Source organism: Pimephales promelas, chromosome 24, assembly GCF_988280905.1.
Source record: "Pimephales promelas chromosome 24, fPimPro1.hap1.1, whole genome shotgun sequence".
In the NCBI taxonomy this organism is placed as follows: Eukaryota; Metazoa; Chordata; class Actinopteri; order Cypriniformes; family Leuciscidae; genus Pimephales; species Pimephales promelas.
The window spans coordinates 3,230,877-3,256,240 of record NC_142792.1 but is presented as its reverse complement, the minus strand read 5'-3'; the positions used below and the strand labels follow the sequence as shown (position 1 = coordinate 3,256,240).

The 25,364-nt window shown below is 40.8% G+C and overlaps 2 protein-coding genes across 7 annotated transcripts; both read left to right on the top strand.

Moving 5' to 3' along the window:
• The first annotated feature begins 1,151 nt into the window (after positions 1-1,151).
• On the top strand, positions 1,152-13,732 carry tnnt2e (troponin T2e, cardiac). Of its 6 annotated transcripts, XM_039660719.2 has the most exons (19): positions 1,152-1,284; positions 3,307-3,357; positions 3,982-3,986; positions 4,812-4,832; positions 5,751-5,756; positions 5,900-5,920; positions 6,028-6,048; positions 6,409-6,426; positions 6,540-6,563; positions 7,016-7,042; positions 7,147-7,168; positions 7,256-7,313; positions 7,927-8,043; positions 8,743-8,820; positions 8,922-9,035; positions 9,158-9,270; positions 9,348-9,438; positions 10,584-10,621; positions 13,414-13,705. In XM_039660719.2, exons 2-19 carry the CDS (start codon positions 3,320-3,322, stop codon positions 13,457-13,459), a joined length of 858 nt encoding a protein of 285 aa, XP_039516653.2. In that variant the 5' UTR covers positions 1,152-1,284; positions 3,307-3,319; the 3' UTR covers positions 13,460-13,705. The 6 variants fall into 6 exon arrangements, with proteins under 6 accessions (XP_039516653.2, XP_088983365.1, XP_088983366.1 ...); XM_089127241.1 differs by lacking the exons at positions 1,152-1,284; positions 3,307-3,357; positions 3,982-3,986; ... (1 more) ...; positions 5,751-5,756; positions 10,584-10,621 and having other exon boundaries at positions 5,904-5,920; positions 13,414-13,732; XM_089127239.1 differs by lacking the exons at positions 3,982-3,986; positions 4,812-4,832; positions 5,751-5,756; ... (4 more) ...; positions 7,016-7,042; positions 7,147-7,168 and adding an exon at positions 10,341-10,381 and having other exon boundaries at positions 13,414-13,594.
• Positions 13,733-17,113: 3,381 nt separating this feature from the next.
• LOC120475754 (uncharacterized) lies at positions 17,114-19,801 on the top strand. The gene has a single exon (XM_039666424.2). It carries the CDS (start codon positions 17,114-17,116, stop codon positions 19,160-19,162), a length of 2,049 nt encoding a protein of 682 aa, XP_039522358.2. The 3' UTR covers positions 19,163-19,801.
• Positions 19,802-25,364: the final 5,563 nt, after the last annotated feature.

The following is a 25,364-nucleotide window of genomic DNA, read 5'->3' as shown; positions in this document are numbered from 1 at the left end:
AATTAAGATTATATAACAATTATATAACAGCTCAAAACATTACAAGATTCCTTGGATAGGAGGACGAGGAGTAGCAATCCGAATTGTCTTTTGTCAAATCACAAAGCATATTACGCATGTTATTTACCCTTCTCACCTGTTAATTTATAACTAAAGCAAAGCTTCACCCTTCTTCATTTCATACATGTTCGCCAGTTCAAGACTGAACATGAGCACCCGTAGAGTAGCTGTATTTTGTAGACCTACTTTTTGTCATAAAAAATAATACAAAAAAATGTCTTAATAATATATGTTAGCATATAGTGTACGTTTTTTTTTTTTTTTTTTGTAATTAACTAATTACTGCTTGATACAAAATGGTCTTTGCTTTTGCTTTCAATAGTATTTTATATCAAAGCAAGTTTTAATTCCATTATAGTCCTACCGTTATCATTATTACATTATCTTTGGCTTTTTGTACTCTTGGAAACACTGGTCTGAAGTTGTTTGTGACCATCTTTTTGTAAGTGTTAATCATGTGGAATAATCGGTATTGGATGAAACGAGAACTCGAAAGAAAGGGAACATGCACTTTTTTTGGCTTAATTCACACATTTCACAATTTCTGCATATAAAGCAAGACCTTGGTTAATCCAGAAACACATCATGATTTCAGCAAGGAAAAAGAGGACAAGCATATAGTCAAAGTCAATTCATGTTTATATTTTTTGAGTGTCTTCTCTCTGTGCTGCAATTGATTCATAATAAAATGTTGTTTGCTTTCAGTACAGCGTTAGTTTAGTAACCTCATCATTTAAACGGCATCATTTCTGACAGAGAATATCCGCTGTAGCTTAATGCTAATGTCTCTAAATGTTCCTGTATTCCACGTGTATTTTTTGACAATCAAGTTTTTTACTATTTGTAAGCACCCATGTATTGTTTCAGAGTAACACTATGCAAGTCGCACCACCTTTAAATGCAATTACCTTGTTACAAATATGACCATTTGTAGCCAATAGTTCCATACAGAGCAACATTGTATCATTCTCAGTGACTACAATAAAGAGACCAATGAAAAACACCTGTGATGTGTGTGTGCATCAGACTAAAGCCATATATCTCTGTCATGCTCCACTACCTCTAACAATAGGCTGAGTTCCAGCAGCCAATCAGAGCAAAGCAGTGCGGTCACATGATCTGGCAGGTCTGTATTAGGTGAGCTTTGGGTTAGTTTGAAATTGTCTGCTGCCTGGACCATCGAGATAACACCCCTCTCTCTCTCTCTTCTTGGTGAGATCTCAGGTAAGAGGCTTCAGATTTTGTTATTGGATCCAAATGGCATTAGTTAATTTGTAACTAAAATCTACTCATGCCTACTGGATTAAATTTATTGTGCAAAGTTGTGCATAATGTGTGAGCTCAGGCCTGAGGATCACCCTCTTCATTCCTCAGTCATCAATGCAATGCTTGTCTTGTTCGCCAGAGGGACTGGTGGTTTGCGTGCTTTGGGTTTTTCTCTTAATGCTGCTTAATACAGACTATCAATGGCAACATTCCTGCCTGTGATACTCCAGCCTTTCAGAAGGAGTACGACTGGCCCTCGCTTATTAACGTAAAACGCACGTAACTCCAAAGTCTTGCTGGATTTGGTCAGAGAAGCTGCGCTCAGTGCTTCTGTTACACTCTCATTATCACAAGGACTCGATGTAAGATAAACCTTTATCCGAGATGATCTCCGAAGAGCCATTAGTTGGAGGACCCTCAGAAAAGATAGATGTTGAGTTTGAGTGAAAATAAGACTTGATAATTGGATAACCTTTGAACTTTCAGGAGCTATTTGGATACTTGATTTCATTGCAATAAAAGCAAAAATCAAACCAAGACAAGTGGTGTCAAATGTTGCCAAAGCATAACTAAATTAACTTTTTTAGTTTTTTTTTTGTGTGTGTGTGTGTGTGGGTGTATGAAGTTGGTTCTCCTCAAGTTCCCACATGTCATTCTTAATGTCATGTTATTCATGACATAAAGCATCAACATGTTCCAATTTATGTCTCAATTTTGAACTTATCTTTTTTTTTTTTTTTTTAAAGATGAAATACTCCAAGGCACTGGTGTGCTGAAATTAAAAAGCCAAAACTTTTACCGTCAGTCACCGTCAGGGATGCTTGCCATTATATTTTTAAAACAATAATATCTTAGAAAAGACCTTAAGTAATATTGACAAACTATATGTCATTTGAAAGCTTACAATCTCTAGTTTCCATATTTGGTGTATTTTCAAAATAAAATACACAGGAGCCGTATTTTTTTTTCAAATTGCAACAAAAATATTTACATACTTATAAAGCGTGTCCAGACTTTTATTTTGAAATAGCAATGAACATGAACAAAAAGGTAGAAACCTCAGTTTGTTTTCATGCCAAGAGTTCAAAAGATTGCATCCTTTCAATTATTTTAGAAAAAAAGGTCTGGAAATGTTTTAAATATAAAGAAAAAATAATAAATTCACCATTTGTGATGTGGCATGAAGCTACAGTATAACGCGCATGTGTGTTCTTTGTATGTTTCTTAGAGGTTGAATTAATATCAAAATTTGCCAAACTTCCCATACTACTTATGAATAGGATCCCTACTTCATAAATTGTATGAAAATTGTGTAAATGATGGTTTGGATCACTCAAAATCCAAAGAACCTTTATCCGACTTCATAAAGAAACTTTTGTTGAATGGAAAGGTTCCATTAAAAGTTCTCATAAAGAAGCTTTATTTTTAAGAGTGTATTTTGATATTTCATTTACCCTTTTGGGCCAGTGCACATACTGTAATCATAAAGAGTTGCATTAAAAAAAACTAGATGGGTCTTTAATGTCAGTAGGTGCTGTGGAATAATGTCCTGCGCAAACAATGTGCTTTAAAAATAGATGACAAGGACACATGCACTCTTGATTTACTCAGAGAATGAGCGGCAGCTCTTGATGAGACCAGCCAATTCATTGTCTGGAAAAGTGTGGAGCACCTGTTCCATATCGCATACTTTATTACGGGCAAAAATAGCCACCCTCACTCATTCATCACATGTTTATTGTGCAGTGATTTATTTCCCGGTGGACACACACGTCTGCAGCTCTCTCAACACTTGTTAGGCACGGTATATAAACCCTATATGGTTGAACATCATGTTTGTCTCTGGGATCAGGGTCACTTGTAGAAGAATTTTAAAGATGATTTGTAGACCATGTCAAGACTGTTCTGCTGTTAGTAAAAGAAGTGCAAATGAACTGAACTCATTTGACATGCATAACTTAAACTTATTTGCTTCATCAGGAATCACTTAGTCATGGCGGACACAGAGGAAGTGGTGGAGGAGGAAGTGCAGTACGTATAACGCCATTACTTTTTAACTGTTTTAAACAATGCTGGGTTGTTTGAACCCAAATTTGGGTCAAATATGGACGAACCCATGTTAGGTTAAAAATGTAATTTCTCAACTTTCACTTTCACAACTTAAAATTTTTTAAATGCATTTTTAACCCAACATTTGGGTTTGTCCATATTTGACCCAAATTTGGGTTCAAACAACCCAGCAGTTTTTTTGTTTGTTTGTTTTTTAAAAAAATGCTGGGTTATTTCAACCCAAATTTGGGTCAAATATGGACGAACCCAAATGTTGGGTTAAAAATGTAATTTCACAACTTTCACTTTCAACTGTACATTTTTTAATGCATTTTTAACCCAACATTTGGGTTAAAACAACCCAGCATTGTTTAGAGTGTACATTTTTTAAACATAAGAAATTTGTAGCTGTAGTTTGTCCTTTTGCCAAATAATTTAACCAAGTGTATGTACAGCACATACTATATAATGCATAAATATTGAATACTATAACTAACACAAATCTATCTTAATTTCACGTGTCATCTTTTTAATTCATTACCCAACTTAAAGTCAACCGTTTTCCTTTTTTTCTTCTTCTCTTTTCACCCTGTGCGTATGTTATAGGGAAGGTAAGCCGGTTTGAGACTCATGCACTATCACTAATTCTGTCTTCATGAAATGGAGGAAGTTTTGTGAGCTGTCAGCTTCTGTGCATGTGCTATTTTAGAAACTTTAGGTCCCCAAGAATCGCTTTTGTCCTCGGCTACATGCCCATTACAATTGAGTTACTCAAGGCTGCAACTAATATCAGTAGGCCAATGTGCAGGGTGACATTGTTGAATCAAGTCAAGTATGTGAATGTCCTGCCCGTTTACATTTCCCATTGTCTCAGATGTCAGTCCCTCCATTCGTCTCTTGTGTGCCGTCCGTGAATGTAAAATGTAATGCTTGTTGTCTGCAAGTATTATGGCTCATTGGAAAAACATAGGGACCTTGTTTCATGACTCTTTAAAAGTGAAATATTCAGTGTGTGGCGCTAAAATCTGAACCCGATTAAGTTATACAAGATTCAACTCTGGTTATTTAAGTCAATTTAATGTAATTTAAGTTGAAATGACTTAATTTAGGTGGCAACTTTTTTTTTTTCTTTCACAGTGAAGCATGTTTTCCCGATGAGCCTGAGTTGATTTATGCCGTTGTTTAAATGATCATGTCAAATTCATTTAACGCATCATTTGGTCCATGCTCACATGCAAATCGCATCATAGGCCACTGCATTGGTGGTCTATTTCTTAATGTCATTTACAAGCTGTTGGGTGGATCTCAATGTTCTGACAAAGGTTATAGATGATCTGTTTGTTAACGTGATTCAGCATCTTGATTATGCAAAGACTGATCAAATATTATGCTTCTGAATGTATTCGCTACTAATAGTTATTATGTTCACACTGTAGTGGAGGAAACCGAAGAGGAAGGTAAAACCGTGTTCACTGTGTGTTGTGTTGCTTCTCCTGCATGAGAATACACTTTAAAAGTAACTTCAAAATATTTTAGATTTAGATATTAATACAACAATATGTATGGCAAGCCGTTTTAGCTTTTATTCATTTCCAGGATATGAATTCTTGAGATCAACAATTGCATTTTCACTAGTGAAATGTTCTGCCATTCAAAACCAAATGTTGATATCAAGAATTGATTTCTTAATAGTTGAAATTCCAATTTCACATATCAAAAATACAATTATTACTAGTAAAGACCTTTATTTTTGATATCAAGAATTCAACTGTTACTAGTTTGAAGTGTCTTGATATCCACGATTGAATTGCTACCATGTAACAATGTTCATTTTTGATATCAATAATTACATTTTTACTCATTTCTGATATACAGTCTGTTACTAGTAAGAACGCCATTTTAGATATCTGAAATAATATTGATATCAGAAATAAATTTTCAGATATCAAAAATGATCATTTTTACCAGTAGCAATTGAATTGTTGATATCAAGAATAGACATTTCAACTAGTGACAATTTAATTATTGATCTCAAAAATAGTAAAAAAATCAATTCTTGATATCAACAATTGTGACATTTCAATAGTGAAAATACAATTACAGATATCAACAACATTATATATAAATTGTTGATATCAAAATATGTAATTGTTGATATCAAGACTTCATATCCTGGAAATGAATAAAAGCTAAAACGGCTTGCCATACAATATGTGACTTAAAACAAAGTCAGTTTCATTCTGCAGACTAGAGTCTTTCACACACATGCATGCAGATATTTCAGTTTATTCTCAGTTAATTCATTCATTTACTCATCCTCATTTGTGCAATTATTTCTTCCTTCTTCATTTGTTCTTTCGCTCCCCCTCTTGAAGTGGAAGGTAAAATTTTAAAACTTACTCAGATTGCATTCATTAATTTGTGCACCCATTATTTTCATATAATTGAAAACAAAAGCATAACCTTCATGAGATTGAAACTGCATTACTATAGCCTTTCCATAATAATGATTTCTCTTCAATAGTGGAGCCTCCGTCAGAGGAAGGTAATGCATCGATCTGACCTTTTTTTTTTTTTGTGGTCATTTTCTGTACATTTGCCATCACCAATGCAAGGTAATATTTAATATTTCATGTTATATTTTCATATTAGAACCAGCCCCTGAGGTGGAAGGTAATCATTCCCTCATTTTATTGATAATACAATTATTTAAATGTTTTATGATTTTTAAATAATATCAGTCATCTATCTTTAAACCACTGGATCAACACATATGTGCGTAATACGAAATTCATTCATTTTAGTACTCACCATCTGAACCAAGACCTGCATTCAGGCAACTCAAGTTCAGTTCATTTGATAAGAGAATCTCTTGCCATAAACTAAAATTGTCTTTTATACAAAAAATTCATGTTTCGTCAGTCAGAATATCTGCTCCTGAATGGCAGATCTTAATAGTTCTGTTATGGTATTTTAATAATTTCTCTACCTATTAGTCTTTATAAACTAACTGATTTGCTGTTCTTATATTAGAGGCTCCGGAAGTAAAAGGTAATTATTTCAGTTGTTAAGACTATTGAGGTTATTCATCCTTTATAATGTACAAGTGTCTGTAAATTTTCATTCTTTAACCATTTATAACTTATTTCATATCTGAACAACAGAGGAGCCAGAACCTGAACCAGAAGGTAAAGCTCTTCAGCTTTTATTCAGCAAGACGTGGAGTTTCTCATGTTTTGTGGCACTTTGCAGCTGATTTTGTAATAGCATGGTCTCAAGGATTGACGGGTTGTTTAGTGTGTGTGATGCGAGCACTGGGTGGCCAGCGCCATCAGTTCAGTTGCATGTAAATCTCACATTTTCTTGTAAACTGATTCAAAATGTGATGATCGATGATCTGAATCAAATGTTTACCATGATTACAACTGCATTGGGAAACTGTTTAAGGTTCGTATGTCGTGATGCAATATCAGCTAATTGAAATCGCATGTGTGATGATTGTGACTGTCAGAACATTGGGGCGTCACGTTCAGCCGGGCATTTGTTACGAAATCAAAACATTTCTTTTCTTTTCTAACAACTTTTAAAAATGTGTCAATGCAATTCTCTAAATGTGACATTTTTCATTGTTCACCTTCAGAAGCCCCTGTAGAGGAGGAGGCCGCAGGTAACTCTAAAATCACACATTCGCTTTGGTCGAGCCTGACATGTGAAGTACTTAGCGTGACGTATTATTAGCCAGTGATGTTTTTTTATATGTTTTATCCCCAGATGAGACAAAACCAAAGCCGAAGTATGTCCTATGTTGACATCTTACTGCTTAAATTCATACGTGAAGAATGCCCAGCGTCAGTCCTCATGGCTAACACTTATTTTACAGATTCATGCCCAACATCACTGCTCCAAAGATTCCTGAAGGAGATAAGGTGGACTTTGATGTGAGTTTAAATTACATCACTTCTTGTATTCGCTTCAAAGTGTTGGAATGGAATATTACAATGCATTCTCATCCCAAGGCGTCACATACTGACGCTTTTGCTAGTGCGTATACATCCAACACACATAGCACCCTTTAGCGTCAATATAACACGCTTCGGTTATGGGTACACTCTTACAACTACAAAATGTTGCCAAAAGGGTGCTTTCTTATCATTATAGAACCTTTTTTTACCATTAAAGGTTCTTTGGAGTTGAATAAAGAACCCTATGCTTCATATATAGAACCCTTTTTTTCTAGGTGTGTATTTTACAAGCTGGGTGAACGGTCATCCACAATTTGCAAAATAAGCACACTTATTGTGAATATTCAGCCCATTCTCACCCCCAAGGCGTCACTTAACTGACGCCTTGGGAAGCATTTGGACATGCTTCAATATCTGACGCTTTAGGCGCCCTTTAGCGTCAGTTAGATGACGCCGTAGGATCGCGTCATGTAAGTGACGCTAAAGGGCGCCTAAAACGTCAAATATTGAAGCATGGTCAAAGGTGACGCCTTGGGGTGAGAATGCGTTGGAATATTGGATTAATGTCAATCTTGTGTGTGTGTAATAGGACATCCACAGGAAGCGTCAGGAGAAGGATTTATCTGAGCTTCAGTCTCTGATTGAGGCTCATTTTATCCAGAGGAAGAAAGATGAAGAGGATCTGATCGCTCTGGTCAACAGAATCGTAGGTTCTGCATAATCTGGAAGATTTCACAATTGTATTACACAGCTTTAAATGCTAAAAAAAAACATTCAGTCGTCACTTGCGAGCAGAGATGTATACTAACAAAGTAGAACTACTTAAGTACTAAAATGCTGTATCTGTACTCTTTTTTTTTCTCATACTTCTACTTTTACTTCAGTAGATATTTTCGATAAAATGTAATACTTTTACTTCGATAATTTTTTAATGTTCTGCTAGTAAATTTTACGAATCATTCGTTGCAAGTTGGCTTTCATGCTGCCTAAATCACACACCAGTTTTATAGGGTAATGGTATTGATTGACACACACATTGACAACTAATGCAGGGGTTGTCCTGCAATGACATTTTTTGGCGGCCGCCAAAGCAAATTTTTATCCCGCCAAATCGCCTTATTTGATTGCTAGTTCAAACTTTTGACTGCTTTCTTTAATAATTACATGACACAATACTTGTACTTTTATTTTTAGTACTTAAGTAGTGAATTTTAAAATAAACTACTTGCAATACTTAAGTACAAAAAATGTTGAATACTTTAGTACTTCTCACTTAAAGAGCAGTTCAACTTCTGCTCAAGTCACTTTTTTGATTGAGCACTTGTACTTTTACTCCGGGTTTCTAGTACTTTATACATCTCTGCTTGCGAGTGACAGTGTTGTGTCTGTCTGGTGTTGTGTGCAGGAGAAGCGTCGCACGGAGAGAGCCGAGCAGCAGAGAGTCCGTTCAGAAAAGGAGAAGGAGAGACAAGCCCGCCTGGCCGTGAGTGACACGCCCTTCAGCCAATAGGAAGCAGCCGTTTACCTCCATCAGGCTAAGTGCTAGAATACAAGTCAAACTCTTTCTGTCGGATCTCTCAACAGGAAGAAAAGGAGAGAAGAGAGCAAGAGGAACAGAGGAAGAAACAAGATGAAGATGCCAAGAAGAAGAAAGCTCTTACCAACATGACACACCAGTACGGAGGAATCCAGCAGAAGGTTTGAATAAAGAGATATCTAGGAAATGTTGAAATTGGATTTTGGATTTTGATCCCAAAAACCTCAATGAACCTAAGATGCATGTGAAATATGCTGCAAACACCATCATTCATGTCTCGCAGGGCGAGGGTCGCAAAGGGGCGAAGAAGCAGACGGAGAGAGAGAAGAAGAAGAAGATCCTGGCGGATAGGAGGAAGCCACTCAACATCGATCATCTGTCTGAAGATAAACTGAAGTAAGTCAGCGCTGACCATGACCTCATCACAGTTGGCGTAAACGGACACTGACGAAGCTTCTGATTGGTTCCCACAGAGAGAAGGCCAACGAGCTCTGGCAGTGGATGATGCAGCTGGAGGCCGAGAAGTTCGACCTCGGCGAGAAACTGAAGAGGCAGAAATATGACGTAAGTGTTCACACAGAAAGCATTGCATAAATGTTTCGAAAATTACATTCAATATGGGATTTGTTTGTTGCAAACATCATCATAACAATTTTATTTGCCATATTGCCGTAATTTCAAGAAAACTGCTTCTTTATGTATGTTGGTATCAGTTTTTTTTTTAGCACAAGTCTACACAAAGTCGATAAAATATAATGCAAAGTTGTTAAGACGTAACTTTTATAATGCACATTATTATTGTAATTAACACACTCTCAGAAAAAAAGGTACAAAAGCGGTCACTGGGGCTGTACCTTTTCAAAAGGTAAACTTGTCCATTTTAGGTGCTAATATTATATTTTAAGTGTTAATAAGTCCATTTTAGGTGCTAATAAGTACATTTTAGGTGTTAATATGCACATTTTATGTTCTAATAAGTACATTTTATGTGTTAATGTACATTTTAGGTGTTAATATGTACATTTTATCTTCTAATAAGTACATTTTATGTGTTAATATGTACATTTTAGGTGCTAATATGTACATTTTATGTTCTAATAAGTACATTTTATGTGTTAATATGTACATTTTAGGTGCTAATATGTACCAATTACAGCCAAAATGCAGCCTTTGGGTACAAAAGTGTACCAGCCCCAGTAACAGCTTTTGTACCTTTTTTTCTGAGATTGTAATTGGTCTTCTCTTTAAAAATGACATCAAAAAACGAAAAATCTGAGAGAAAAAAATAGACCCTCCCCTCAAAGAAATCAGGAAAAAAAGTGGTTGAAAATGGACAAAAGAGACTAGATTGTGACGCCAGGTGTGAACGGGAATGTTCTACTTGTGATCCGAAAATAATCTTAACACCAGATGAAACAGGGCCTAAAAGACTGGCGCTGTGATCTTAAACTGTGACTTGCTTCCAGATGAATGTTCTCCAGACCCGAATCAATGAACAACAGAAGTTGTAAGTAACTGGCTGTGGGGGGGCCACCTCACTGTTGTGTAGCCTGCTGTCAGTAACTGTTGTGGGTCAGATTTGTGTCGGGTCTGGGCTCTCGGTCGGTCGGCTGCAGTCAGGCTGCAAATCCACAGGTTTTCCCACATCAGCTGGTCCTGTTGATATTGTCTGTTGTGCTTAGCAAGGCCTCCGTATGTGTTCCTTACAGATCACTCAGCTACTGGCTAGAGTCAAAGATCACCAGAGGTAAGTACCCTGAGCCACACTGGTCACTTTCCCCTGGTTTCAATGAGGTCTGGCTCAGAGGAAGTGATGCTGTTAGTTAAAGGCATAGTTTACCCCAAAACTTTAAATTCTCACATCATTTACTCACCCTCACGCCATGCCTTCCTATCTTCAGATAACAAAAACTAATTTTTTTAGGAAACTAAGCCACCTCTGTGAGTCCATATAATGGGTGCTGCTTGTTCGATGCGTGGAAAAACCACACACATTGATAGTCATGGTAATCACAGTGGATGAATCAATGTCTTCTGAAGCCAAACTATACATACTGTAGGTGTGTAAGAAAAAATGCTTTTATTTAACTATAAATCATTGCTTCCCGCCTGCTGTGAAATGAGCGTTCACAATAGGGATGTTGTGACGGGTTACTTTCTGCACAAAATTCACAAGACACTTTCCTTTGTCAATCTGAACTTGTGAACGCACCTTGGACAAGTTAGCCGGAAGCGATGGTTTACAGTTTAACCTCTTAAGTGTCACTGGCCTTAAACTAATCTTGCCATACTATATATCATTTGAAATCTTACAATTTCTAGTTTTCATATGTGGTGATTGAGAGGAGCCGTAATTTATCAATTTTTCTACAAGAATGTTTTTTTTACACCTCCTAAGACGTGTTTAGACCTTGAAAAATCATGAAAGAAGGGTAGAAACCTCCGTTTATTTTCATACCAAAAGTTCAAAAGATAGCATCCATTCAATTATTTTAGAAAAAAAAAGGTCTGACTTTTTTTTTTAAATATAAAGAAAATTATAGATTCACCATTTGAAGCTATAACGCACATACTTGTTATTTTTATATGTTTCTTAGAGGTGGAATTCATATCAAAATCTGCCAAACTTCCCATGCTACTTCTGAATTGGATGTCAACTTTATAAATTGTATGAAAATTGTGGAAATATTGGTTAATATCACTCAAAACACATGTGGAAATGTCAGCGCCCTTATATGGGCAGTCATGGAGTCAGGTTGTGCCCTAGTGGAAGCGTTCGGTACTGCGCCCAAACAAAATCTCACTAAAAGCTCATTTTTTGAGGTATCAACCCAAAATTTGAAACTCCTAAAATTTTAACCCAAATTTTTTGTCGTTTTAGAGTCGCCCATGTTTTGAAAATAAATATGAAAAATACGTTTTCATAAACTCAAACTTCTATAACTTAATTTATTTCACTTCTGCCAATGCATTCTTGAATTACAACCATTTTAGTTGAAATGTGCATTTTCATGTATATTCAAAAAAGGGAGGTGACACTTAAAGGGTTAAAGAGTATTTTAGCTTCAGAATACATTGATTATTTTCCTCAAAATCTTTGTTTGTGTTTATCTGAAGAAAGAAAGTCATGTACATCGCGGCTGGCATGAGGGTGAGTAAATGATGAGAGAACTTTCCTTTTTGGGTGAACTATCTCTTTAAGATGACCAACACAGAGCAGTTTTGGGTTTGGTCTGCTCAACAGATCCCGCTCCTCTCAGATCCCAGGCCCGATGAAACCGTACGCTCTTGACAGGTGCGAGCTCGGAGCATGTGGTTCAGCTCAATCCCAACGTCAAACGGGGAAATGTTTAGGATCTTTACACTCAATCCTAATGCGACCAGTTTTAGTGGCTCCTTCCGTTCGTACCTTCACTGTTCAACACATACAATACATGAATTTGTCCAAAAATGCACTCGTATATGCAGATAAATATGAATTATTGTAAATGCTGAGACATTAAATATTGATTGGACATAAATGAGAGAGACTCCAATGAAACGGTAAGTTTAAAATGAATATGTTTGCCTCTGGAGACGGAATCTGTAGGCCGAACGAGGGTAAGAAACACAGTAGGATAAAACAAGACTGCAACATGGACTGCATGCGACTGAGTGAGTGCCACTTTTTCCTTGCATGTGAATGAAAAGCGTCTCTTCTAATTTTGCATTTTGTCTTTTTTATTTATTTTTTAACTGTCACCTGTAAGGGGCCTTTCACACCGATCGTTTTTTTTCTGTTCCACTGTGCTACTTTTCCACTGTATTTTTCCAATGTAAACCCGTGCTAGATGGACATCTTTAACCGTTGCGCTCCAGTCTCGCGTCTTGTGCATTACACCAGTGGTTCCCAACCTTTTTTTTTTTTGTCTGAGACCCCCTTTTTCCCAAGAAAATAAATAATATAATTCAATTATGCTGTTCGCAATGCTTCATGGGATTGTACTTCGTTCCCTCACATAAGACCAATGCAACTAATCTTTCATGCCAACTTTAAGGTTTAGCTCATGAATATTAATTTTTTCACAATACAACAAATTCCTAGTTTAAAAATAATCTCACCATACTTTTTTCTTGCTAAATATATTTGTTTCTACTCTGAAATATGTAATGTATTCATATTATGGAAGCAAAGTAGTTATGTGACTCTTCCATGTTTAGTTTTTTGGGGTTACTGCGTTGTCACAACACCAGTTAAGCCTTAGCTCATGAATATTAATTAGGGTATGCTCAGTTAAATAATCGTCTATGATCTGAGGTCAGGGTCTGTGGTAAATAAATGTGCTCAGTTCCAGGTCAAAACTGAAATGCATTAGCATTATGGTTAGAAATAAACTGCACAAAATCATTTAAATAATTTCCATAGCACACTAAGTAGCATAACGACTTTATGTTCTCATAGTGCAGTGATTTAGTAAGTCAGTGGATTGATGAGAGGATCATAATGCTTCTTGATACGCAGCCAAATAAAATGGTTTGATAATTATGTTTCTCTTGCAGTGCCAAAGGTCGTGGCAAGGGCAAGGTTGGCGGCAGGCTGAGGTAAACGTGCAGCGAATCGAAACACCCCAGAGATCCAGCAGACTTTGCCATCTTCTTCACATGTGCAGTTGTGGTCATAATAAAGCCATTGTTCTGTTTCACTGCACTTTTAGAGACAGTGAAGTGACATTTTTTCATGTTGTATTTCTGCTTGTTTTTGTTGTTGTTTTGTCTTGGACACAAGTATTCTGCATTTATCACTAAATTTAATGTCACTTTAACCCTGCAAGATTAAAAGAGTCAATTGTCTACAAAGCATCTGTTTCTTAAGTTATACATATCCCATTTGTAAAGATAATGTTTAGTTGACATTAAAGGGAGAGTTCACTTTGAAATTAAATTTTGGTATGTTTTAGCTTACCTCAAGGGCATCCAAGATGTAGGTGTCTTTGTTTCCGCAGTATTTTCAATTTTGATGTTCTCTTTCATCATCTCGTGTTCGAGATCCACCTATGGGAAGGGCATCCGTACCTGACCTCTGCAGAAGCATCCAATTGCACCAAGTCTGGCTAGACAGACAGAAGCGCGCGGCCAATGCCCGATGAGGCCACACCCCTCACCCACGGGCATATAACATCTGGGCGCGCTGCTATTCCTCAGTTGTCATTCGCTTCTCGCGATCTCTGCAATTCTCAGCTCGGTTAGTTTTTACTCTGCTCACCTCGTGTCTACAGGAGGACATATCGGCCTGATCAGCCTCCACCGGACGTGGCAGATTAAATTCAACTGCTGTTGTGCATTCGGAGCTTTTTCTCACCGTTCTACAACACGGCTGCTCGCCACGGTTTTCTCCCTCGCTATGTCTCTGTCTAAGCCTACGGCATCATCTGGGGATAGCTTTTCACGGGCCTGCCCGGCCGCGTGTGGAGCCCTTATCGCAGCTAAAGACCTCCACCAGCTTTGCGTTGTCTGTTTGGGTCCTAAGCACGCTCGGGAAGCCCTTGAGAACCCAGACAACTGCAGTTTCTGCCTCTTGCTGCCGAGGAAACTGCTTAAACGTCGATTCAAGGTAGCAGTGACACAGTGCTCCGAGCTCAGCCCCACGGGCTCAGACTCGGACGGGGGACACGGTGATGACGACGCGCCACCGAGGGCCTCTCGGGACGCTTCGTCGCTCGTCTGGGCTGACCAGCCCAATCCCGCCTTCCCCGAGGAGGACATCTTCGGGGATAACCTCGCTCTCGCCCACGAACCGGCCGGTTCTGGCGAAGAGGAGGATGCGGCCATTCTTGGGGTTTCAGAGGACGAGGAGGCCTTCCCGCCCTCTGTCGTTCCCCAGATTACCGCTCACGCGGCTCTTCCTCAAGCCATCCTCCTGGAGGTGTGTGAACGAGCGGCCGCTCGTCTCAACATCGAATGGCCAGCACCTCAGAGCGCCACCGACCAGGAGAGGGATATTTATGATGGGAAAGTGTTGGGACCCCCTCCCGGCCCGAGGAAACAACTCTTCCCCATCCTCCCGGCGTGCGCTAAGCACATGAGGAACTATTGGAGCGATCCGCTCGACTTCAGACACGGTCTCACGGGACTCGAAGTTAAGGACATGGCAGCTCACGGTATGGGTGACCCCCCCGCCGTCGAGCCTTCTATCGCCAGGCACCTTAACCCCGCTCAGGGTGGGCTGCTCGCCCCCCCTAAGCCAGTCCTGCCCAACAAAATGGACCGTTTCGCTGCGTCCGTTCACCAGGCAGCGTATAAATCCTCGTCTGTGGCTGTCAGGGCCCTTAACGTTTCTTCGCTCCTCTCCGCCTACCAGGCGGAGATCCTCGAAGAATTAGGGCAACAGCTAGAAAAAGGTAATCCTTCCGAAATCCTTTGGAAGGAGATCCTCACGGTGAACGACCTCGTCCTCCGTAACGCCCGTCACGCTGTCCAAGCGTGCGGGCGCTCCATGGCGCTCTCCGTGGTGGGAGAGCGCGCGCTCTGGCTGAACCTGTCGGGACTCCCGGACAGCGAGAAGCGGCGCATCGCGGGCGCGCCGGTGGAGCCCGGCCGGGCTCTCTTCGGCCCCGCCGTCGCACTGATGCAACAACGGTGCGACGACAAGAAAAAGGAGGATGAGGCTTTCAAACTTTGCCTTCCGAGGAAGTCAGGTCCACGCCAGAATCCCCCTGTGCGTTCGCCTAACCCACCGGTCACGGGACGTCAGTTTCCCCAGGGCAAGGAAAAGTCCCGAAACAAACCGCCTTCACGACATCATAACCCAGCGCCCTCTAACAAACACTGGGTTAAGCCCGCTCCCGCCGCGGCCGCGGCTGGGAGACCTGCTAATTCCAACCCCACCGACCACTCGAAACGCAAGCGGCATGCCTGACGTTCAGTCGATGGGGACTTCCAGTCCACGTTCACGGGCCGCGAGACCCTTGGACTCCTCTCTCCTTCTAGGACCCCCGTCCAAAAGACCCCGGGAGTCCCGCGGATGGGTCAGCTTGCCGCCTGTCGAGACTGCCCAGCCCGTGTGTTCAAGGAATGTGTGTTTTCCCCCCACGTTCAGGGGGCCTCTGGTGAGAGGAAGGTTAAGTTCAGTGTCAAAACCACACTGCCCTCACTCTGTTCCTCTCACTCTTTCAATAAAGGCTTCGGCCCCAGTGTTTGCCCAGCACAAAACACACAAAACACAAATAAAAACGAATCTAACAAATTCGTTTCGGAGGGAAAACCTCTCTCCGCAGAGAGAACCTTTCTCACTGCAGAGAGAGGAATCCCCTCCGAACCCCCGCATGTCGCCTCTAGTGTGCCCACGAGATGGCGCCATTGCATCACAAATAAATCTGTTGGTCTCAAGACACAGCTCCGCTCTGTCCCGAGCGGGGACACTCGCGAGCCACGAAGCGGCTTGGCGAACCGTTTCGGCTCCCGAGTGGGTTATGCGCACAATAATGCAGGGTTACAGATTGCAATTCGCAGTAAAACCCCCTCATTTCAACGGCATTCTCTTTTCTCACACGGAAGAGAAAGCCTCTCACATTCTGGAAGAGGAAATTTCATCTCTCTTAAACAAGGGAGCGATTCAGGTGGTACCCCCCAATCTGATGAACCAGGGTTTTTATTCCCGGTATTTTCTGGTTCCAAAGAAAGGCGGCTCTCTCCGCCCTATCTTGGACCTTCGAGTGTTGAACAAACATTTGAGGAAATACAATTTCAGAATGCTGACACAGGGCGCACTCGCCCGTGCCATAAAACAGAACGACTGGTTCACATCAGTCGATCTGAAAGATGCTTTCTTTCACATAAGCATTTATCCTCCGCACAGGAAGTTTCTTCGTTTTGCCTACCAGGGCATATGTTACGAATTCACAGTTCTTCCGTTTGGACTCAGTTTGAGTCCCCGGTCTTTCTGTCTGTGCGCGGAGGCGGGCTTAACGCCTCTGAGAATAACAGGTCTGAGAATCCTGACCTACATAGACGATTGGCTCATCATAGCCGAATCGAAGGAGAAGGTGTTGCAGGACACCGGCCGTGTGCTCGCGCACATCACATCGCTCGGGTTCCAAGTGAACGTGGGCAAGAGCAATCTCACGCCCAGTCAGAATGTCATATTCCTGGGTTTGGAGTTGAACTCGGTTGCCATGCGAGCGCGTCTCTCTCTGGAGCGCGTTCGCTCTCTAATGAGCTGTCTGTCACAGTTCAGAGAAGGGGCGAAAGTGCAATATCGCACATGTCTCAGGATGCAGGGTCTCATGGCTTCATCCACCCAAGTTGTGCCATTAGGACTCCTGAGGATGAGGGCGTTCATGAAATGGGTTTTGTCGCTACATTTCAGCCCGATTCACGACCTTTGCCGCTCGGTTACAGTGACGCGCGCGTGCTCTGCAGCCCTGCGCCATTGGAAGAACGCAGACTTTTACGCACGGGGAACCCCTCTCGGGGCGGTTACGATGCGGAAAGTGGTGACGACAGATGCATCCTTAACAGGCTGGGGTGCCACCCAGGAGGGCAGAACGGTGAACGGTCTGTGGCCAAACAGACTACGTTCAGCACATATAAATTATTTAGAGCTTTTGACCATTTGGAAAGCTCTGAATCATTTTCTGCCTCGCCTGCAGGGACATCACGTGCTGGTACGGTGCGACAATACCACGGCTGTGGCATATATCAACCGTCAGGGCGGCTTGCGCTCGTCGAAACTTCACCTTCTAGCTCACAAGCTCTTGGTGTGGAGCAGACGGGTTTTCTTGTCGCTACGCGCGACTCACGTCCCAGGCATTCTGAACATCGGCGCAGATCTGCTGTCGAGGGGAAACCCAATCTACCGGGATTGGCGTCTCCATCCGCAGATAGTGGAAATGCTATGGATGAGATTCGGACGGGCGAGCGTAGATCTATTCGCCTCGCGCGAAAACTGCCATTGTCCTATGTTCTTCTCTCTAAGGGACATGGACGCGCCCCTCGGGGTAGACGCACTGGCCCACCCATGGCCGAGAGTGCTCCTGTATGCTTTTCCTCCCCTGTGCCTGATAATTCCCACATTGGCCAGGGTGAGAGAGCAGGGCCTGTCTCTCATTCTGATAGCACCCAGATGGCCCAAAGCACCGTGGCTGGCGGAGATAATCCCTCTGTTATACGCCGAGCCATTGTGCCTTCCCGTTCGCACGGATCTATTATCCCAAGCCAACGGGGAGATTTACCACCCCCACCCGGACAGGGTGGCTCTCTGGGCCTGGCCCGTGAGAGGACGAACCTGAACGCACTTGGGCTTTCGCCGCGTGTGGTCACCACTATTCAGAATGCCAGGGCCGTCTCGACACGGTCCTTATATGGCTGTAAGTGGCAAGTGTTCGAGGGGTGGTGTGATGGGCGCGGTATCACATCTTATCAGTGTTCAGTTCCTGATATTTTGTGTTTCCTTCAAGACCTCATGGATAAAGGCAGGTCTTTTTCCACCATTAAGGTCTACTTGGCTGCTATTTCAGCCTGTCATGTGGGTTTTGAGGGCTCGACCGTCGGTCAGCACCCTCTAATCCGCAGATTTATGAAGGGTGCACGCCGCTCTTTGCCAGTCGTCAGGAGAACTGTCCCGGAGTGGGACCTCTCCATGGTGCTGGAAGCTCTGTCTCAACACCCTTTTGAGCCTTTGGATAGTATATCCCTTAAGCTGCTATCTCTCAAGACAGCTTTGCTTTTGGCCTTGGCATCTGCTAAACGTGTCAGTGAGCTACATGCACTCTCGGTTCATCCCTCGTGCTCTAAGTTCTCTCTTAGTGGAGATAAGGTCTTCCTTAAGCCTAACCCGGCCTTCATGCCGAAGTGCTTCCCTGCATTCACTTCGGAGGTGTTGGAGCTGTCCGCTTTTCACCCTCCACCTTTTACCTCTCTAGAGGATCAGAGGCTGAACGCTCTGTGTCCAGTCCGTGCCTTACAGGCATATATGACGAGGACGAATGCTTTCCGGAAGAGCGACCAGCTCTTTGTTTCATGGGCTCCCCCTCACTTAGGGAGTCCAATTTCGAAGCAACGCCTCTCACATTGGGTTGTGGATGCTATTACCATGGCTTACAAAGCAAAGGGAGTGCAGCCCCCTAGGGGCATCAGAGCTCATTCCACAAGAGGTTTAGCCACCTCTTGGGCTCTGTTTAGGGGAGTGTCACTGCAGGACATCTGCTCCGCTGCCAGTTGGGCTTCTCCTCATACCTTCGTGCGCTACTACCGGCTGGATGTCACCAGTACCTCGGTAGCACATTCGGTTCTAGGGGTGGGGTCGTCTTAGCCCCTCCCTGTAACCCTGTTGGTATATATAACCATTAGGAGTGAATGGGCTGACTGGCCATGTTCATTCCTGTCACCAATCACCAATCACCCCCCTTTCGGGTATAGATTATGTCTTGGTGGGTTGGGGTTACTATCTCGCATGTGTCCCATGCGTATTTCATGTCCTGCTTGTCCACATTAGTTAGGTGTGGTTTCACCTTCGCAGGCTCATGATTAAGGGACGTGTCAGGCACCGCCTCCCCGAGGTGACCGTCCTTCTCTGGCTCCAGAACCTCACTGTGAGTGTATTGGGCAATCGGGGAGCTGTCCATGTCTCTCCCATAGGTGGATCTCGAACACGAGATGATGAAAGAGAACAATAGGTTACTATCGTAACCCCGGTTCTCTGAAACATCGAGTGGAGAGATCCACCAGCTTTGCCCCGCTTGCCGCACGAGAAGCGAATATACTTACTGAGGAATAGCAGCGCGCCCAGATGTTATATGCCCGTGGGTGAGGGGTGTGGCCTCATCGGGCATTGGCCGCGCGCTTCTGTCTGTCTAGCCAGACTTGGTGCAATTGGATGCTTCTGCAGAGGTCAGGTACGGATGCCCTTCCCATAGGTGGATCTCTCCACTCGATGTTTCAGAGAACCGGGGTTACGATAGTAACCTATTGTTTTTAGGTCAAACCGTTCTTGTCAAAGCTGCCATCTTGCAGCAGAACTTCACTTGCGTTAGCATTTCCCTTGACTCCCATTCATTTTGGCGTCCCTTTGAGAGCGAATAATTCACCGGTAAGTAACTTTGCAAAAAGACATTTTCTTCAGTAAAATGAGTTGCTCTGTCGGGTAATTTAGGTTTGTTGACATGCTGAACTAACGTTAGACCTTTCGAATAGAAAATCTTTTAATGAATGATGTTCATATTAATAAGTAGAATAACAAGGAATTGTGGTCGGTTGGATTGAGAAGCTGATGTTGCTGCTGCTTTTGTAGAGCTCTAGTGATGTTACTGCTTATGAAAAGCATCAAATGAGTTACTCAGTCCAGAACAGAACAGGGCTAAAACCGTGTGCAGAAAACCAGCCTTTTAGGATTACATTTGTTAATTGTGAAGGAAAGTGTCATCTTAATTTTAATTTAGTTATCAAAGGTTTAAAGGTTATCAAAACAGCATTGGTAAATAAAATAAAATATATTTTTCATTAGTAAAGTATATACTGTATATTTGTACAATACTACTGTACAGATTTAGTTTCAATTTATTACATTTCCATCGTTTCCAGTTTTTAGACTAACTTGCAGATTCTATTTTTTTTTAGATAAATAATGTAGATGGATAGTTCACCCAAAAATGAAAATTATGTCAGTAATTACTCACCCTCATGTTGTTCCAACCCTCATAAGACTTTCGTTCATCTTCAGAACACAAATTAAGATATTTTTTAATAAATCCAAGAGCTGGATCACTCCTCCATAGGCTTCTTAAGGGATTGAAACTTGCCGGCCCAGAAAAGTTATTAAAGACATCGTTAAAATAGTCTAAGTGACTACAGCTCAACCAAAAGTTTATCAAGTGACAAGAATACTTTTTGTGTGCAAAAAAAACAAAAAAAAAAACAGCAGCAGTTCTGTTTTGTACGTCACCACGTAGGCTCACTATTGGCTGAAAATTTAAGTTTCAACCAATTTCTGAATTGTATTCTGCATTCCTGAAACTGTGTTCCCAAGTTGAATTATACTGTGTGTATTTAAGTTGTCTTTTTATGTTTTGGGCTGTTGCAAGAAGCCAATGCCTAGGAAGAACAGTCAGGTCTGGATGTTGAGGTAATAATCATTTGCAATGAAAATGCACAAGAACAACATGTATAAGGTTAACTTAATAGTAGGATGACCATATATTGATTACCGAAAACCAGGATACTCGACCCGGAAAACAGATACTCAAAGTTTACTCAAAGATGCCTTATTATAATTTCAATACATTTTACATTAGGCTATTGCTCCTCTGTATGGATAGAAAAATTTTATATCACAAGACACAAATTCAGATAGGCTACTCAACATGTTGACAGGTTTCAAAAATAATGACTGAAATAATGGTGGAAATAATGTCTCTGCTGTATTAGAAAAATAAACATATAAATAATAAATAACTAAAAGAAATACCCCCAAATTGACCAATAATATCTCTCACAAACTTACAAAAACGAACTAACAAAATATATTTCTTTATATCTTTAGTTTTCTTCCTCATCCTCCTTGTTTGCCCATCTATGTTTTGCTGTAGAGCTGATCTTTCCCAGCAATGTTTTGAAAACCAGGACATTTTCATCACTTATAAAAAAAACAGCCAGGACAGGATGTGAAAACAGGATTGTTGATCACCCTAGTTAATAGTCATTGTAAATTCTTCATTATGGGTGTTCTTTCTTCAAACAGGGGCTACCCACACAACATTTTGGAATTGACTGTGAAGTGTTTATGGTTATGATGAGTTGCCAAGCTCATTTTCAGGATGTTTAGTGATGTCCACACAACATCCATTGCCCATTTTCATTAATCTTGGTGAATTTATGCTCATACAAAAAGCATGGCAACATAACAGCCTTTCTGCCTTTACAGTATACCTGGTACACAACTATGTGGCAGCATTTGATTTCACCACCGTAAGTGTTTGTGTCAATTTGGCGATGACATAAAGATGTTTAGTGTTAATTGTGGTGAATTATATTACATCTGTTCTTACCTTCCGTCTGATGTGCCATATCCGAGGAGTTGGTGGTGCCCCCTTTTTCGGGTCGAAATTTTGAAATTCTCCGATCTTCTCGAAACTCTGGATTCTGATAGAGGGCCATGAGACTTAGACGTGAGTGCAAAAATGGAGGGTCTAGACCCTTCCTGAGCTGAGATATTGAGATCCCACGTAGCATTTATCCCATTATAAAAATAGTGGTTTGCTACGTGGGATGTCCATATTTCAGCTCAGGAAGATTGGAGAAACTTATTTTTTCGCACACACAAAACAAAACAAAAAACGACAGGGGTAACACTGTCGTTTTTTTTTTTTGTTTTGTTTTTTTTTTGGGGGGGTCGAAATTTTGAGTTTTTCTGATCTTCTTGAAACTCTGGATTCTGATAGAAGGTCATGAGACTTAGACCTGAGTGCAAAAATGGAGGCTCTAGACCCTTCCAGAGTAGCATTTATGCCATTATAAATATCTCAATATCTCAGCTCTGGAAGGGTCTAGAGCCTCCATTTTTGCACTCAGGTTTAAGTCCCATGGCCCTCTATCAGAATCCAGAGTTTCAAGAAGATTGGAGAAACTTATTTTTTCGCACAAAAAAAAAACGACAGGGGTAACACTGTCTTTTTTTCTTTCTTTTTTTTTGGTGGAAATTTTGAGTTTCCCTGATCTTCTTGAAACTCTGGATTCTGATAGAGGGCCATGGGACTTAGACCTGAGTGCAAAAATGGAGGCTCTAGATATATCAACCCGGTCACACTAAATGCGTCTCGCACGCAGTGCGTTCATAGAGCAATTTATACGCGAAAATTATTTTTTACATGCATAGGAAACGCACCGTGTGTAATATACGTTTGGTTAGGATTATGGCAAGCCAAGAGGTTCAGAATTACACCATAAATTAATTGTGTTTACTGCCATAGTTATATAGTAAGGATAAGCAGCATGATGTGTATATTGCCTAATTGCAAGCTTGTTTCAGAAATGGTGACATTTTTTTTCCCATCATTATTGAACATCATTATAGGAGTATTAGGTTGAATGAGTTAGAATTAAATGTTTTATTAATCAGTAGCAAATAGACATTAAGAAAATAAATTATGCAAGTACTTTTACTTTTAATACTTAAAGTACATTTAAAATCAGGTACTTTTTACTTAAGTATGGTTGTCATTGTGTCACTTCTACTTTTACTAAAGTAAATATTTATCTGGTTATTTGAGATTCAGTACTTCCTGTATTCAAATCAATTTCTTTGCGGTGAAATAATGACCTGTGTCCGTTTTGAATGAGATTCGAGAATGAGAAACTTTAACTTACCAAAACATCCTGAACCATCTGACCAGAGGGCGATTCATTCAAAGATTAAAAAAGGTAGCAACGCTACAATAGCAACTGACAAAAAGTAAAAGTTTTTAGTCATGCTAAAGTAAAAGTTACTTACAGGCGAGTCTTGTGCCGTACTCGGTTCCCTCATTTATGTGTCGTTTGATTGCGTCGGTTTTATTTGCGGTTGAGCTGTAATATGTGCTGTTAAAGTGACATTAAGAGCTGTCATCTTCTCATCTGCAGGATCTGCACGTGTTGTGAGATTGTCATCAACTGTCATGTTGTCAAGCATAGCGTACGTCAACGGCGCCGCCATATTGGGGAGATCAACTTTCCCATACCTCTCATACCGGGAATTGAGAAAAATGCCTGTTTTGTGCGCTGCTTGGGGCTGTAAAAATCGCCACACAACTGAAAACAGCTTTCGAGGAAGTACCTTTCACAAGCAAGACTGAACGTTTGTTTTTGGTTGTATTTGGTAATGATTTAATTAGTAAGTAACGTTTAGAGATTAAATACTACTGTTATTGTGTCACGCAATGTAGTTTTAATAGTTTTTCAGTCGACAATGAGGTGTTTAACCCTTATGTGCTGTTGTGGCTTTTTTCAGCCACTAAGGGGTATTTTTTAGTCTTCATTTGGCCATAACTTTTTCCTTGTTTCAGCAAATGGAATAATTTTTAGTGACAAATTTTATTTTGACACATATTTTGGGAAAATGCTTTAAAATATTTTTAAAAACTCAACAGTAGCCTACACTCTGGGCAAATTCACTACCCTTTCGTTATGTTCGTGGCTGAAAAAAGCCACTACATTAAACTGCTGTAAAAATGCATCAGATAAATATTTTTTTTTTTCACATTTTTTTTGCATAAATCTATTAACCGACCTCAGTCCTGATCAAAACTACTAATTTTTTTTTTTTAAAAATCAGGATTTTAACTCTTTAATTGCCAAATTCATAAATGATGTCACTGATTTGGGAAAAAAAACACACAAAATGACTTATTTTCAATATAAAATATGATTGTGGACTGGATTTTTTTTTTTACCTTTTATCACAGTCTTGGACATGTCAAAGATTAGAAACAACATTGGTTTTGATTCATTGTTAGTTTTTGTGTAGCATCAGATTTTAACTTTTTCTCCCTCATTTACTGTTCGTGGCTGTTTTTGCCCCATTGACTTCCATTATAACCACATTTTTTGATTGCAAAGCCATGACACCATAAAATCATGCATTTTTGATTGTTGATGGTTTTCCCTGTTGGGAAGAGGTAAAATTAGTAATTTTTACTGTTGATAACCAGGTGGAACCATTAACCCTTTAGACAGGCCTGTGCAAAAAAAAAAAGCTTAGTTTCTGGCTTTTACATGGAGTTATATGGAGTATAATAGCATATTACAGTGTGTATATGTGAGTGTGTGTGTGTGTGTGTGTGTGTGTGCGTGAGTGTGTGAGAGAGTGTGAGAACTCACCTTGATGCGTCTGAGAAAATAAAAATTTACACTTCAGCTCTTAAAACTACATGGAGTAAACAAAAACAAAGTAAGTGTATTTATGCATCTGCTGCCTTTTGATGGTGAGAAATGCAGACTAAACAAAAACAAAGCAAGTGGATATAAACACTTGTCATTTGATGGTGAGAAGAGCAGCAAGCAACATGAGAAAGGGCTTCACTTGTAGGAGGTATTGTCTTCTCACTCTGACCGCAGACTCAGGACAGTCAGATCCTGGTTTGGATGTGGCACCCTCATCGTCATCTCAAGCTTTCACTGAAGGCGAGTAGGATTCAGAGGATCCTGGATCTGGATGGACTGGGAGAATCTTGAGAGGGACATGGTGGCTCTGAAAATCGCACAACCACTTCGATCATCCTATACAGGCAACGTGTGGGCTCCCGTCTGGATCTGTAGACGCTGGCCAAAATCAGTAGCCCCATGTTGGCACAGAGATCTGTGGAGTCCACCCCAGTCCAGTTTCTCATTGTGCGGTGCCCATGGAGGTTGGTCATGCTGACAATGAGGTCAGTCATCTCCACCGTAAAAAACAGATTGAACACAGAATCCATGTTCTGGACCCTTGCGATAGCATAGTGTGTCGGCCCTCGACTCACGCCTCTTGCAGGCTGAAGAAAGGGAAT

Excerpts from the sequence above, each read along its gene's own strand:
- LOC120475754 (XM_039666424.2), top strand. The coding sequence starts at position 17,114 with ATGTCTCAGGATGCAGGGTCTCATGGCTTCATCCACCCAAGTTGTGCC.
- tnnt2e (XM_039660719.2), top strand. The coding sequence starts at position 3,320 with ATGGCGGACACAGAGGAAGTGGTGGAGGAGGAAGTGCA. Across the intron at positions 7,043-7,146 it reads TGTAGAGGAGGAGGCCGCAG|ATGAGACAAAACCAAAGCCG; the intron begins GTAACTCTAAAA and ends TTTTATCCCCAG. Across the intron at positions 9,439-10,583 it reads TGAAGAGGCAGAAATATGAC|ATCACTCAGCTACTGGCTAG; the intron begins GTAAGTGTTCAC and ends TGTTCCTTACAG.